The sequence below is a fragment of the Herpailurus yagouaroundi genome, unplaced genomic scaffold (genome assembly GCF_014898765.1).
Source record: "Herpailurus yagouaroundi ecotype Mexico unplaced genomic scaffold, PumYag 160, whole genome shotgun sequence".
Classification (NCBI taxonomy): Eukaryota; Metazoa; Chordata; class Mammalia; order Carnivora; family Felidae; genus Herpailurus; species Herpailurus yagouaroundi.
Window position 1 is genome coordinate 49,980,069 of NW_024412401.1, and position 15,039 is coordinate 49,995,107.

At 58.7% G+C, this 15,039-nt stretch overlaps 2 protein-coding genes across 3 annotated transcripts in view; one reads left to right on the top strand and one right to left on the bottom strand.

Moving 5' to 3' along the window:
* The first annotated feature begins 437 nt into the window (after nt 1-437).
* FPGS (folylpolyglutamate synthase) lies at nt 438-10,162 on the top strand. 2 transcript variants are annotated; one of them, XM_040482413.1, is made up of 15 exons: nt 438-1,446; nt 2,776-2,904; nt 2,998-3,051; nt 3,136-3,200; nt 4,800-4,914; nt 5,050-5,130; nt 5,223-5,284; nt 5,371-5,473; nt 5,753-5,830; nt 6,088-6,235; nt 6,368-6,457; nt 7,194-7,344; nt 7,569-7,644; nt 8,488-8,554; nt 9,285-10,162. In XM_040482413.1, exons 1-15 carry the CDS (start codon nt 1,309-1,311, stop codon nt 9,668-9,670), a joined length of 1,743 nt encoding a protein of 580 aa, XP_040338347.1. In that variant the 5' UTR covers nt 438-1,308; the 3' UTR covers nt 9,671-10,162. The 2 variants fall into 2 exon arrangements, with proteins under 2 accessions (XP_040338347.1, XP_040338348.1); XM_040482414.1 differs by lacking the exon at nt 2,776-2,904 and having other exon boundaries at nt 1,378-1,446; nt 2,961-3,051.
* Nucleotides 10,163-10,460: 298 nt separating this feature from the next.
* Nucleotides 10,461-15,039, bottom strand: part of ENG (endoglin) — a 31,354-nt gene continuing 26,775 nt past the window's right edge. The window contains exons 10-15 of the mRNA XM_040482412.1: nt 14,872-14,910; nt 14,229-14,345; nt 13,703-13,954; nt 12,516-12,570; nt 11,357-11,458; nt 10,461-11,227 (exon numbers count right to left, since the gene is read on the bottom strand). Coding sequence (XP_040338346.1) covers nt 11,103-11,227; nt 11,357-11,458; nt 12,516-12,570; nt 13,703-13,954; nt 14,229-14,345; nt 14,872-14,910 — 690 coding nt within the window. The 3' untranslated portion in view covers nt 10,461-11,102. The remainder of the gene's footprint in view (nt 11,228-11,356; nt 11,459-12,515; nt 12,571-13,702; nt 13,955-14,228; nt 14,346-14,871; nt 14,911-15,039) is intronic.

The window sequence follows — 15,039 nt, forward strand, 5'->3', positions numbered from 1 at the left end:
ACCAAGAAACGAAAGCACCTCTTTATTTCCCATGAGGCCAGCCAGGGAGGGGGCGCCCAGCAGTGATGTGAAAAGCAGAAGTCCAGCCAATGGCAGAATCTTCCCAACAAGTTATTTGTTTATTTCAAAATCAAACAATCTCTGATAAATATTTAGCCCCAATGCCTGCCGGAAAGAGGGAGGGAGGTGCTGAAATCCCTTCAGTTGTTTAAAATTGTCTTTGGTCTGTGGGAACTTCCCTAGAGGGCCCCATCCCCCACCTCCAAAAAACCAAAACAAAACCCACACACCTTTCTGGGACCTTTCAGCTATAAAAAGAGAATCTCCGTGCTACTTTTTCCACGGTAGCAGTTGGGGCCAAGAAGGTCGTAGACAGGAAAAAGTTCTGAAAAGTCCAGGACAAATCCGCCTCACCCACAGCTAGGACAGATTACCCACTCTCCACACAAATCTTCCAAAGTGCAAACCTGATCTTGTCATCTTTCTTTAAAACCATTTTATTGTCCAATTTCAATCCAAATTCCTTAGGCTACAAGATCCTGCTGGATCTGGCATTCCGGAGCAACCGGGCCCGACCCAGTGGAAATGCAGTTCCCTCGGGCTAGTTCCCACCCCACCCCTGCCCTCCTCCAGCCGCTCCCCTTCCCTCTTCAGTCCTTTGCTTTTCAACACGGCGTTCCCTCCCTACGCCTGGAAACCTCTCCCCCGACCAGCTCCGCTACCTCGCGGACTCGGCCTCATCCCCAGGCCTCTGCCAGGATGCCGCTTCTTCCAGGACGCCTTCCCAGGCTGCCCAAGGACGGTAGGGGCCCCAATAGCGTAGGAGCTTGGGGTTTGGTCTATTGCCTCGCAATCGGGCTGTCAGATTCAGGAGTGCAGGGGCCAAATACCTGCAGCCTGCGGTCTCTGCTTTAAACTGCGACATTTTGGGGCTCGAATTCAATGACCTCCACACAAGTGTAAGCTAGCTCCGTCTTCCATCCGGACTCATAGCTGGTTCTGGCAGAGCACCAGGCTGAGGATTACAGACTGGGACTGTTTTGGGGGGTGTGGCCGGGTCCTGGAGATTCTCAGTGCTTGCAGAGGGAGCCTGGGAAGCGTGCCCCTCACAAACAGGGGCGAAACCCTCCGGCCAGCCCCGGCGCCTGCCCCTCACAAGTATGGCATCCTGCGGATTCTTATTGGTCCTGGAGGACTCCCTGGGCAGCGCTGATTGGCGAACGGCGGGGGCGAGGCGAGGCGAGGCGAGGCGAGGCGGGGCGGGGCGTCTCCGGCCCGGCCTAAAGTGCGGCTGCGGGCACCGGGACTATGTCGCAGGCACGCCGCCACCTGCGACCCGCTCTTTTCCTGGCGGCGGTTTCTGCGCGCGTTGCAACTACCGGGGTAGCGGCTCGGCGAGGGTTGAGCGCGTGGCCCGCCCCGCAGGAGCCCGGCATGGAGTATCAGGTATCAGGTATCGGGCGGGGGAGGGGGTGGGGGGTCGTACGACGACACGTGGGTCGGGCCTGAGTCACTGCTGTGAGGGACTCGGGGGCGGGGACAGTCTGGAGCCCGGGGGTGGGGACATGGACCAGGAAGTTGGGCCTGGTCCGCGGGTTCTGGGAATTCTGAGGCTGAAGTGTCCCCGCCTTAGAAAATGGGAAAGGGCTCCCACTGCTAGGGGAAAGAGGTCCATTGTCTCCGGAGTCCCAACTAGCAGGTGGGCGGTGGGAGGAGAAAGGGTTCTAGGAGTTCAGACTTGAGAGATCTAGGAGTTTATTTATTTATTTTGAATTGTTTATTTAAATAAACTCTACACCTAACGGGAGGCTCGAACTCATGACCCCGAGGTGAAGAGTCACATGCTCTCTAGACTGAGCCAGTCAGGCGTCCCAAGTGACCCAGGAGTTTAGATCTGGGGTTGGAGTCTCCAGGAATCAGGGCATGAAGATCCGAGTGCCTAGAATTGGACCTCTGGCAGGCAGGAATCAGTGGCATTGGTGGAGGCAAGAATCTGGAAAGCGGAAAGTTTCCACCTGGCTCTGTTGCAGGGGTTGATTTCCACAGATCACACCTGATGCCTGCCAGGCAGATGGTAGTTTAATGGGTGTGGAGCCTGCAACCGGTTATTGAAGCCCTAAGGGGAAATAAATAGCATCTCCACTCTAACCCCCAGTGTAGACTCTCCTGAGGCTGTACCTACCCACCTTTCTGACCGGTGACTCCCCCGCATACCCTGTCTTCCTTAAGGCTCCTTCTCTTCCCCACCTGGTTGCTTCAAGCAGCTCTTCTTTGGGTCAGAATGTGGAACCCCAATCCTCAGGATTGGGCATGGAAGCCTCCAGGGATTCCTGGTTCTAATTCCTCCAGTTCTAAGACCCCAGCCTTCTGTGGTTCTGCTCCTGACTCCCCTCACCCGCCCCCCCGCCCCTCCAGTTTAGGGACCAGTATAGCAGTGGCCCTCATTGGAGGGAATGAGCTCAAAGGCTCCCGTGCAAGGAGTGAGGATCCGGAAGCCCGAATTGGGAACGGGAAGCAAGGCTTCTCCCGTTCCAAGGAACCCGCCTTGCCTGACATTCCTGGGTGGGGCCGATCAGCTTCAGGCTCCCATCGCTGCCAGAGCTGGAAAGATGCCACTTCTCCCTCACACGTGCCTAACCTCTAGGCTGGGGCAACAGGGCTGGCACTTATTGGTAGGCTTAGTGCCCTGGCTTGGCCATTGATGCCCTGGGGTTCCTCTGTTTCTGTGGACCCCTGGTGAGTCTTAACCTGCTGCCTGGGGACTGTGGTTGCCAGGATGCTGTGCGCGCACTGAACACCCTGCAGACCAATGCTGGCTATCTGGAGCAGGTAAAGCGCCAGCGGGGTGACCCTCAGGCACAGCTGGAAGCCATGAAGCTGTACTTGGCACGGAGTGGGCTGCAGGTAAGGATGCGCAGGGCCTGTGACGGCCCCCTACCCCACCCCCATCCCCTTTCTAGGAGTCTTGTGGCTGAGATGGTTGTCTGTATGTCTCAGGTGGAAGACTTGGACCAGCTGAACATCATTCACGTCACTGGGACCAAGGGGAAGGTGAGGGATGGGACTCAGGGGTCGGCTATCTACTTGATGGGGTGGTAGCGTCCAGCCTGCCCAAACAAGACCTTTTCTTTCTAGGGTTCCACTTGTGCCTTTACTGAACGTATTCTCCGAAGCTATGGCCTGAAGACAGGATTCTTTAGGTACTGAGGTGTGGCGAAATTTGGGATCCCTTAGCTCTCGGCGGTGGGGGGGTGGGGGGGGGGCGGCTATGGAACCAGCTAGCAGGAGCTCAGCTTCCTGTCTCTCTGCCCAGTGTGGATTTGTTCAGTAAGCATCCCATTAGCATTAGTGACCTCAGTTTAACATATTGTCCAAGTTTGTGGCAGTCTTTTAATTTTCGTTGTGAAACAAATTTGGGGGAGGGGCAGGGACTTGAATATGTAAGCTAAATATGTAGCTTCATCAGGCATCTTTTTATTAACTTAAATTTCATGTACAGTTTTTATTTTATTTATTAAAATATTTTTTTTCAATATTTATTTTTGAGAGACAGAGCATGACGTGGGGGGGGGGCAGAGAGAGCCAGGGAGGCACAGAATCTGAAGCAGGCTCCAGGCTCTGAGCTGTCAGCACAGAGCCCCACGCGGGGCTCGAGCTCATGAACCATGAGATCATGACCTGAGCCGAAGTCGGACGCTTAACCGACTGAGCCACCCAGGTGCCCCTCCGTGTACAGCTTTTAAATCACAGAGAAATCTTTATCAATTCAGACGTCTTTGCAGTAAGGAGCAGAAAACCTAGCTTGGAAGGGTATAAACGATGAGATGGTTTGTGAAGTCCGAGGCAAGGATTCCCTTCTGCCCGGCCTGCCTCAGCTGCTATTTGCTTTTGACGTAGCACCTCCTCATGGTTGCACTCAGGCACCCAAACTCACACCTGAGGATGGGGTGTGGCCTAGATATGGGTCCCTCCTCCCTGGGCTGCACCTGCCCCTCCTTAGCTGGTCACCTGAAAAGCAGGTTAATGTGATGCGCAGTTGCTCAGAATTTGCTCCTTGGGTTGGGGGCACTTAAGATTTTTGCTTCCTTTTATTTTACCGGTTCCATCAAGTGACTTTCTGTAAGCGGCTTCTTTTCACAGTTCTTTGTTCAGAATAAAGAAATACAGAGAAGGACTCAGAATGTGAGAGAGGCTTGCAGAATTCAAATATGGGCTGACAGTCTCTCTTCTAAAACAATTTTTGGGCTACAAACCCCGGCCTTTGACTTTGGCCCCCGTAGCCTCGTGGGCTGGCCTGGGGATGCAGCCTGACCACCCAGATGGGCCTTGCCCTTGAGGGCTGGAAGACGACATTGCGGGGGCAGATGTCAGCAGAGTGACTGATGGGTGTGTGGTGGGTAGAGCACGGGGAGCTGTTGGAGCCTGGAGCACATCCCTGATCAGCCGGGTGGAGGGGTCCTTTCTCCTTTTCTGGAGGAGGCACCATCTCAGTCAAGGCCTGTGGAGTGAGCCGGGTGGTGGGGAGGGTGGGTGGGCTGGGCTGGAGGAACTCAAAATAGGCCAGAGGGGCTGGGGCACAGGGAACTGTTGGGATGTGGGAGAGGTGACACACAGGCCAGTGGCATCAGCCCCACCAGGGCCTGGGAGGCTGGGTGAGGAGCCTGGGACTCTGCAGGGCAGAGGGAAATCCTAGAAGGGCTATCGGCAGGGCAGTGACATGGTCAGAGTTGGGTCTCTGAAGACGGACGGGTCTGAGGGGCTCGGGAAGGGAGTCCTGACGACTACAGGTGTCCCGGCAGCTCTCCCCACCTGGTGCAGGTGCGGGAGCGGATCCGCATCAACGGGCAGCCCATAAGCCCTGAGCTCTTCACCAAGCACTTCTGGCCCCTCTACCACCGGCTGGAGGAGACCAAGGTGCCCATGCAGGAGGGCTGGTGGGTGGGCAGGGCAGGGGTGCTGGGGAGCCCCGGAGGGTGCCGTGTGTCCCGGGACCCCATCTCCCCAGAGCAGAGGTGGCAGGGCCCCAGGCCGACGTGTTCTCGTCCACAGGACAGCAGCAGCTATGTCTCCATGCCCACCTACTTCCGCTTCCTCACGCTCATGGCCTTCCACGTCTTCCTCCAAGAGAAGGTACGTGCCCACCCCCCAGAGTCCTGTGTCTGAGGGGAATCCCAGCAGGCCGGATGCCCCGGGTCCCTGACATGCCGTCTGGTCCTTTGTAGGTGGACCTGGCAGTGGTGGAGGTGGGCATTGGTGGCGCTTACGACTGCACCAACATCATCAGGTGAGGGCAGCTGCTTGGGGAGGAGGACGGTGGCCGTGAGCCCAGGGCCGGGGCGACACGGTCACGGCCCCCCCTGTCTTCTGCAGGAAGCCTGTGGTGTGTGGCATTTCCTCTCTTGGCATCGACCACACCAGCATTCTGGGGGACACAGTGGAGGAGATCGCGTGGCAGAAAGGGGGCATCTTCAAGGTGACCAGGCAGCCCTGGGGAGGGGAGGCACATGGACGATCTGGGCCTGGCCCTCCAGGCTCAGGAAAGCGGGGCTGGGGCAGGGTAATCTGTGTCCTGACTCGGGATAAGGTCTTGGGCGTCAGTGGGGCTTTGTGTGTGACTGTAGCAAGAGCCCTGCCTCTGGCCATAGTGTCCCCTCGAGGGGTTCCCATTGGCCCTACAGACAGAGGCTGAGTGAGCTGCCCGGGGATAGAGGCCCCTCAGCAGCTCGTCTCACCCACTCCCTCTCCTCCGCAGCGTGGCGTCCCCGCCTTCACCGTGCTCCAGCCTGACGGTCCCCTGGCAGTGCTGAGGGACCGGGCCCAGCAGATCTCAGTGAGTCCGGAGGCACTGGGGCAGGGCTGGCAGCTGACTGGGGAGGCACGTTATCCTTTTGGGCCTCAGTCTGCCCGTCTGTGCAGTGAGGGGCAGCTGCTCGTCCAGCTGGAGCACATCTTGGTTTTCCAAGGAACAGGGCTTGGTGGGTTCTGGTGGATGGGGAAAGATGGGCTGACACCGTCAAGGAGAGGAGCTTCTGGCCGAGGCAGCTGCAGCAGCACCCCCTGAGCAGCGGTCGGCCATCTCCTTGGCAGTGTCCTCTCTATCTGTGCCCACCACTGGAAGCCCTGGAGGAAGGGGGGCCGCCGCTGACCCTGGGCCTGGAGGGAGAGCACCAGCGGTCCAATGCCGCCTTGGCCTTGCAGCTGGCTCGCTGCTGGCTACAGCAAAAGGACTACCGGGGTAAGTGGGCAGGCAGTGGCTGGACGGGCGGGCTCGCGGGTAGGGGACAGGTGGAGACTGCCTCTGAAGGTCCTGTGCACACGCAGTCCCACGCAGCAGGCCCTCCCCCCTCCCCCCTCCCCCGCTCCTCAGGCATCGGGGAGCTGAAGGTGTCCAGGCCCAGTCTCTTGCGGCAGATGCCCCTGGCGCCCGTGTTCCAGCCCACGACCCACATGCGGCATGGTGAGTTGGACCTGCCCGCCCAGCCAGGCCCCTTCAGATGTCTGTTCGAGTTTGCTGTTTTGAGAGATGGGGGCAATCGGAGGTGGTGCCCAGGACAAAGGACTCTGAAGTCAGTAAGCTTCCCTGACTTTGAGTTCATGGACTCCGAGCCTCAGTTTTCCCACCTGCCAAATGAGGTGATGATGGGACCCGCTGTGAGGTGGCATGAGTGGGGGGCTGAGGCCAGGGCCTGGTGGGTTTGGGATGTAGTGCCCTGCCAGAGGCACCTGCTGTTAGTGTCCTTCTCGTCTTCATTCCCGTAAGACCATGAGGTTCTTGAATGGTGACCTTGTCTGGCTTCTTGCTTCCCCCCCCACCAAGACTTGCAGCACATAGTAGGCGCTCACAGCCGCCAAACCCTGTTAGCAGGTGATTCCAGTGTGCCCACTGTGTGCCGGGCCCCATATCAGGGCCATGACAGTCCCACAGCTAGGTACCTCACATCCTAGCACGCTTGTTCAATGGGTTAGGGCTCTCTGCCTCCATGTAATAGGGGACTAATATATGGTAGTCCCCTCTCAGGTCTGCCTGGAAGATTCCGTTAGAGGAGGCAGGCACCAAGAGGTGCCTGGCACCTAACGCTGCTAAGAAGCTTCTTGGCTCATCAGCTGACCCCCCCCTCTGAGCGGCGGCGGCCCTGCGGGCGGGTTGGTGTGTGCAGGACTAGGGTGGGAGACGGCTGCCTTGCCCCCTCCAGGGCTTCGGGACACGGAGTGGCTGGGCCGGACGCAGGTGCTGCGGCGCGGGCCCCTCACCTGGTACCTGGATGGCGCGCACACCGCCAGCAGCATGCAGGCCTGCGTGCGCTGGTTCCACCAGGCGCTGCACCGCCGCCAGAGGCCGAGTCGGTGAGCTTCGGGCGGGGGCGGGCCCGGGGGGGGGGGGGGGCCTCAGGGACAGGGTCAGGGTCAAGACTGGGCCAGTAGAGGGGACAGAGGGGCGGGACTGGGGACCCTGCTGGGACTGGATCTGCGGGGGAAGTGGAGTGGTTTCTGGAGGAAGGATGGGGTGGGGCCCGCGAAGAAGCCTGGGAGGTACGTGTCTCCGACCTGCCTCCTCTCCCCTCTCCCAGCGGCTCTGAGGTGCTTGTCCTGCTTTTCAACTCCACCGGAGACCGGGATCCCGCAGCACTGCTGAAGCTGCTGCAGGTGAGGGGCCAGCCGGGGGTTGGGCGGCAGGCCGACTAGCCCACCTTCTGGCTGTCGCGTCCCCAGGGGTGCCTTCATCCCTGAGCCTCTGTTTCTTCAACTATAAAATGAGGCTCCCGCGAACCGAACTGAGGATCAAACGTAAAAGCACCCACACGTTCGTAGCCAAGTCTAGTCCCAGGTCACTGTCGTCGTCCTCCCGGGTCAGGCTCATGCCCAGGGTTAGAGGAGGGACTAGGTAGTAGCCTGAGGCGTAAGCCGTGGACTCACTGGTCGTGGCTCTTCAGACATTAGCATGTGACTCTGGACAAAAGTGGCATTTCACTGGGCTTCATTCAGTTTGCCTTTCCAGAAAACGGGGGTGCTACCAAGGTGACGTGCTTATTGACTTTGGTTTAAGGAGTTTCCAGGTTATAGAGCAGGTAGGGGCCCTGCTCTGCTCAGGGAAACTGAGGCCGCCCTCGGCTGTCAGGGCTGAAGTGGTTCCTAGGGATCACTTCCTGTTTCACAGACCAGGAGGCTGAAGCTGTTCACCTGTTGTGCAGACAAAGCCTTTCCCCATCCTGGACTTGAGACGTGCTCAGTAGCTGGGTGATCTTAAGCAAGTACCCCCCGCCCTGCCTCTGTTTCCCTGTCTGTACAGTGGGGTCTTGCTGCCCAGGCCACCGGCCTGCAGGGTATATTGAGATAGATGGGCCGCGGAAGTGCTATGGCTGGGTTCATACAGCATGACACCAGTTCAGCCGGGGTGAGGGCATCTCCAGGGATGGGGACGTGTGGGGGCCTGGGGGCGGGGCCCTCTCTCAGGGCTCTGACACCAAGTTTTTCCTCTCGGCCTTCTAGCCCTGTCAGTTTGATTATGCTGTTTTCTGCCCTAACCTGACAGAGGTCTCAACTGTTGGCAATGCAGGTAAGAGGTGACAGGATGGTCCCAGAGAGTGGGCGGGGGGGGGGGGGGGCATTGCACTGCTTAAGGCCCTTAGGTGGACTCCTCTGTTGGTGACAGTGGGGGCTTCTGAATTGGAGGTCCGGGGTAGGAGCTAGATTTGGATACATTTTGGATATTGTGGCCATAGTACCGACAAAAGAATTACTGGGGAGAACCGTTTTCAAAATGCACGTTGCAACCCACTGGTGGTTTGAAAATCAATTTAGTGGGTGTCAAAGCGACACTTTGTTTTAACGAAGTAGAACATGCCTGTGCCTCCTGTACAAAGAGTAGGTACTGTTTTATGAGGATTCTGTTTCAGACAGACAGTATCCACCTAGGTGAGTACGGTGGGTCACGTTCAAAAAAAATTAGAACAGCATAAAAAAATACAGATCCCCAGCATCCGACTGCCGGGGAGAGTTCAGGGATGTGCATTCCTACTTATGCCGGCCCACGTGATGGACGCTGCTTTGCAGATAAAGGCAACGAGACGAGGGTGGGGAGATGTGCTCGGGGGGCAGAAGCCCCAGCTTTGAAGCTAAACCGCCTGGCCCTGCTTCCTCCCGGCTCTGGGACAGTGGGCAAGACACGGAACCCTTCTGCACCTTAGTTTCCTCATAGCATTGCCCGGCGCGAGGACCCGGGATGCGTGTACAGGGCCTGGCGTTAAGCAGGCGCGCACAGCAGGTGTCCCCTGTCGCCCATCCAGACCAGCAGAACTTCATGGTGACCCTGGACCAGGTGTTGCTCCGCTGCCTTGCACACCAACAGCACTGGAGCCGCCTGGACGAGGAGCAGGCCGGCCCGGAGCCTGGTGAGCCCACATCCTCGCTGCTGGCTCCCCACCCGCCCGAGCCCCGTAGCACCAGCTCCCTCGTCTTCAGCTGCATCTCCCATGCCTTGCTGTGGATCAGTCAAGGCCGGGACCCTGTCTTTCAGCCACCCAGTCCCCCGCAGGGCCTCTTCGCCCACCCTGTGGCAGGCAGCGGGGCCGGCGTGCTCCGTGAGGCTGCTGCCATCCACGTGCTGGTCACCGGCAGCCTGCACCTGGTGGGCGGCGTCCTGAAGCTGCTGGAGCCAGCCCTGTCCCAGTAGCCCAGGCAGTGGGGGTGGAAGTGGGGGCCTCCCACACCTGCCATGCATCTCTCCACGAACTGCTACGTTAGGTGCCTTTTGTTTCTTGCTTTTCTGATGGTCTAGACTGGCCCAGGGACCCAGGCTTTAGGCAGCAAGATAGAGGGCTGGAGGTGGGAGGCTGAGATGGGCCATCCTCTGTCTCTGAGCCTAGGGTGCCTCTGGCCTCTTCTTCCTCCCGGCTGAGAGAGCCAGAGGGCTTCCTGGTTGTCCCGCCATCGTGGTTAGGCCTAGACCACGCAGCCCACCTCCCCTCCCACCCTGCCTGCTTCCTGGCTCAGGCTTAGCTTCTTAGGCCAGGCCTAGGGTCCTGCTGGGTGCTGGTTGATAGATTTCCTCCTCCTAGTGGCCTTCTGGGAAAGAGACGGCTCCCGCCTGGGGCCCCCTAGGGGCAGAGGATGGCTGGAGACAATTAAAGCCTTTAACTTTTTTAAAAAAAGAAATGGCAAACGTTTGCCTCTTGATTTCTAGTTCCCTCAGCACATAAATAGGGGCCTACGGGGGGTACCGGAACTGGATTGTGTAGGAGCCCACGCTGGGCTGTCTGAAATGAGAACACTGGACTGATGTCCGTCGGCCGCAGACCTCCCCACAGAGCCCTTGTTACAGATGAGGGAGCCGTGGCTGGCTGAAAGCCATGGGATGCGCCCTTTAGTCCCACAGCCAGTCACGTGGCAGGTGCAGGATTTGAACCCAGAGCTGTGCCCTCCCCACCCGTTGTAGGTTTCCCACCCCTTCGCCCAGCCCAGCACTCATTTCATGGTCTAATTTATTGGTGGTGAGTATACAGGGGGTGGGTCCAGGCCAGACAGTTGGGCCACTCCCCATCTAATGCCTGCCTGCCTTGGGGGTCTCCGTGTGACAGTTGCAGGGAGGAGCTAGGCTCCCCCGTTCCCAGGCTGGGTACCCCTAGGCTTCTCGTTTCCTTGCCAGTGTAGTGCCAGTCCAGGTGTGGAGGCCGCTGGGAGCAGGTCCGGGTGGCTCTGAGCTGGCCTAGGTGAGTCTGTTTCTCCCCTCCCACCCAGCCCAGGTCGCCAAGTGCTGGATCCGGGTTAAAAATTACAGGGACTTGGTTTCTACAACAGTGTGGACTTATAGGGCAGTGGTCTGTCTCTCCGTGGTCCTGGGCGGCCGTACTCCAGGCCCACTGGGTTTGAAGGTTCGGTGGGGTGGGGGGACCCCAAGGTGTTCCAAGCTGGTGCCCCCTCTGGCAGCAGGCCTCTGAGAGGGAGGCAGGAGGGGTGGGTGCAGAGGGCATGGTCCATCCTTGGTCGAGTGCAGCGGTTGGGGTCCCGGGATAAGTTCACGGCCAGTGGTTCCCAGCTGGTGGCTGCTCAGTCTCTCTTGCTGGGCGAGGGCTGGCTCGGGGGCCCCCAGGTCTCCAGGCGGGGCACTACGCCATGCTGCTGGTGGAGCAGGGGGTGCTCTGGGTGCTCCCGATGCTGTGGTTGGTGCTACTGCTTTCTGAGGAGGCCGGGGCGGCCACCGCCACCACGGGCTCCCGCTTGCCGGGGGGACCTGGGGGCAGGGGCGGAGGTCAGGGCCCCGGCCGGGGCTCCCCGCTCCCCCAGAGGCTTCCCCGGGCTCCCCCAGGTGATGGTGGTAGAGGGGTCCTGAGCACTCATGGCGGGGGCCTGGGATACTCACGCGTGTGCGAGTAGATGTACCAGAGTGCAGCGGTGAGCAGGGCCCCGATAAGGAAGGCGCCAAAGGTGATGCCCAGCACGGCGGGCAGGACGAGGCCTTTGTCTATGCGCGCAAGGGAAGGGTGGCCGCAATCAGCACTGTGGCCTCCTCCCTGGCCCCCTACCCTGTTGTGCGGCCAGGAGCACAGATTTGGGGAGGTGGGGAGGTCAGCCCCAGCTCTGCCACTGACTCTGACTTCTCTGAACCTCAGTCTCCTCATCTAGCAAATGGATTCATCATACTCATGCCTGGCACTAAGCCATGGTTGTTCTGACCGTTCACCCAGAGGGCCCAGCCAGGCCTTTGGTCCATGCCTCTGCCTTCCAGGGCTGATGGAGATGCGTTTTTAGGGAGAACAGATGGTATAATCTGAGCCAAGAGTGAGTGAGGCCTGGGAGTGCAGAGCCTGCCCCACCCTACTGTGGGACCTTGGGTCAATCCCTGCGCCTCTCTGAGCCCCGTACTACGGTCGTGATGGGCCAGGGCACTCTGTTCTTGGGTTTTCCCAAGCCTCGTTCCATCGACACTCTGGCCTCCTGTGTGACTATGGGCCTCCTCTTGGACCTTTAAGCTCCCATCTATGCAGTGGGGTAATTAGGCCTGCTCTCTTGGTATGGGCTGGGGTTGGGGGCTCCATCCTGGCCCAGGTGGGGTGGCAAGGAAGCAGGTGCCCCCCCCCCCGACCTCTGTCCCCAGTGTCAGTGACCTCCTCTGCCTGGTGGGGGCCTGGGCCCAAAGGGAATTAATAAGGAGCCTGGAGCGTGCTGGGCTGAAGGCGCATCCTCCACATGGGGGGGCCAGCCCCATCCCAATGTGCCTTCTGCCTCATTTGATTCTAGGATCCCCCACCACACACACACACCCAGCAAGGTCAGCTAGCAACCATGGACATTTGGAAGATCTAAATGCCTGGGATCTGGTCCACAGGGTAGTCAAGAGCAAAGACTTTCTATCTAGAAGATGCGGCGTGGATCCTACTCTAGGCTTCTGGGGACCCTTCTGCCCTCCTCCCAGGGCTGCTCTTTCTGGGGTCCTCTCTGCATGTCTGTGTCATACCCCTCTGGGCCATCCAGCAGGCCCTACTCTGGCCTCAGCCCCCCGGAACCCTAGAGGGACTCACCAGGCAGGCCAGGGCTGACGATGTTCAGACGCATAGAAATAGTCCTGTGGACTTCCTGGAGGAGGAAGAGAGAGTGGTGAATGAATGGCGCAGCCTGCAGGAGGCAGCTTCAGGGCTTGTTCCCTGGCTCTGTGATCCTGGCCTGTCACAACGCACCCTGGGGCCTTGGCTGTGGATTCCATCCCACCACTTTCTAGCTGGGAGCCTTTGGGTAAGTCCTGGGAGATCCGTACTGAGGGAGGGTGGATGGCCCTTTGCTGCTACTGGGATGTTCCCTGGGAGGCTCCTGACTCCCATGAGGATTGTGGGGTCACTCTGGCCTGCATCTGTGACACTTGTCAACACCTGGGAGAAATGAGCCAGGTCAGCCCAGAGGCCCATGCCCACTGAGTCTAGGGTGGAGAGGCCCACTCAGGAGTGGCTCAGAGGCTTTCCTAGCTTCATACAACCAGAGAGGTTTCTAATCCTGGAGATCCTTCTGTGTGCCAGGGCCTGGGCGTGTGTGTGTCCAGAGCTGTGTGCCTGAGAACGGGGATCCCCACTGGACGGTGAAAGAGAAAATCAGAATTTTGTGTCCTTTGTCTTAACCCCTCTTTGCTGAGGTTTGTTTAATGTAGTGGCATCGGTGACTGTACCACATGGAAAGAGGGCTACGTCTGGGTGGGCAGATTGATGGATGACCGGGTGGGATGGTAGGAGGCTGCTGTCTGGCTGGGATGGTGGAAGGCAGGATGGATGAACATAGATGGGTGCTGGAAGGATGCATGGATGGAAGAAAGGAAGAATGAGTGGTTGTTGGAAGGATGGATGGTGGAAAGACGAAGGGAAGAAAAATGGCCGAAGAAAGGAAGGATGGATGGATGGAAGGAAGGATGGATGGATGGAAGGAAGGATGGATGGAAGGAAGGATGGATGGAAGGAAGGATGGATGGATGGAAGGAAGGATGGATGGATGGAAGGAAGGATGGATGGGGGCAGCAGCAAATCCTACTAATGTCCGAGATACAGCAAAGCCATCAGACGGCAGCAGGGTGGCACAAAGAGTACCCTTGGTAGCCAGAAGCCACACGCCAGTCTGGTTCTGCCCCTTGCCAGCTGCTCCCATAACATGGGCTGTCACATCCCTTCCTGGAAATCCCGGGCCCGAAGCCACCCTTGAAGCTGAGCTTGGCTCAGGCTCCACTCACCAGGGACCAAGTCCTCGGGCGCAGGGTTATGGTGCAGCTGAGGGTGCCAGTCGTGGGTGTGGGCACCATGTAGCCACGGAGGAGGAAGCTGAAGCGCATGTCACCACCAGGGCCCGGGGACAGCAGGCTTACACAGCTGCCCTTGGCTACCTGGCTCTGGATGAGCTCCACGGTGTCCGCGTCAGGCCCCAAATCCAGTTGGCAGCTGTCCAGCTGGAGCACGAGCTCAGGGATCGATGGGGACATGCTCACCTGCAGGGGGAGGTGAGAGTGATGAGGCATGGTCAGTTACTCACCCTTGCTCTCGTGGAATAAGCTAGATTCGTTCTGGAGCTCCACCCCAGCGATAAGGACAGCCCTGGGTCTGCCTGGAGCAAACGAGGAGGAGAAGACCTTCCACCCAGTGTCTCCCCCTCCCCCACGCACCGTGCTGGCTGCCTCCTCGCACACCTTCTCTGTACTAATGGTGGAAAGGAAGGTTCTAAGGATCCCGGGAGTGGGCAGGCGGAGAGGTCAAGGCCGGTACCTGCACAAAGCCTTGTTGCCCCAGCTCGATGGTGTTGGAGGCCTGGAGGAAGTGCGGGCTGAGATACAGGCCCAGCTGGAAGGAGAGGCCCTCCATGTTGATGCAGTGCACCTTTTTCTGCGGGAGACAGGAGCGGGGGATGGTCAGTCTGGGAGGCACCCAGCTTAGGAAGGTAAGGAAGGGGTGCGGGTGGGGGTGGGAGTAGGAGCCATGGTCCCAAGTTGCTGCCTGACCCTGATTGTCCCCTTTAAAAAAACAAAAAACAAAGCTAATATTTATCAAGAACTTGCCCTGTGCCAGGCCTGTGTGAATGGTTTTCCATGTGTCTGCTTGGTGACTGTTCACAGGCACCCCCGTGGGGGGGGGATCCTTTCTTACGCCCCTGTTTACAGACATAACTTCTGGGCCCAGAAAGCTTAGTGGATTTGCACAAGGCCACACAGCCAGTATGTACTAGAATCCTCCGACCGGAGAGGCTGAGAATGTAACCCCAAACAGTACTGGGGGAGACTGAGGTACACTCAAGATAACATGGCTTGCCAGGATCGGGGCCTGAGTTTTCTGAAGCCTTCTCCCTCCCAGGCCAGGAAGGGGCGCCAGGACCCTGAACCAGATGGGTTAGCATGGTAACCATCCATCTCACCCGTTGCGGTGATGAACTTGACAAGAGGTTGATGACCACCTGCAGGAAAAGAGCCAAGGTCAGAGCCACAACGTACCCCAGAGGGTACTTTCCCACCCAAACCACCCATTTAATGGATGGGAAGACTGAGGCAACCGATGGCTAAGTTTGTCTTCTACTGAGCACCAC

Excerpts from the sequence above, each read along its gene's own strand:
- FPGS (XM_040482413.1), top strand. The coding sequence starts at position 1,309 with ATGTCGCAGGCACGCCGCCACCTGCGACCCGCTCTTTTCCTGGCGGCG. Across the intron at positions 4,915-5,049 it reads ACCGGCTGGAGGAGACCAAG|GACAGCAGCAGCTATGTCTC; the intron begins GTGCCCATGCAG and ends TCTCGTCCACAG. Across the intron at positions 8,555-9,284 it reads CTCAACTGTTGGCAATGCAG|ACCAGCAGAACTTCATGGTG; the intron begins GTAAGAGGTGAC and ends TCGCCCATCCAG.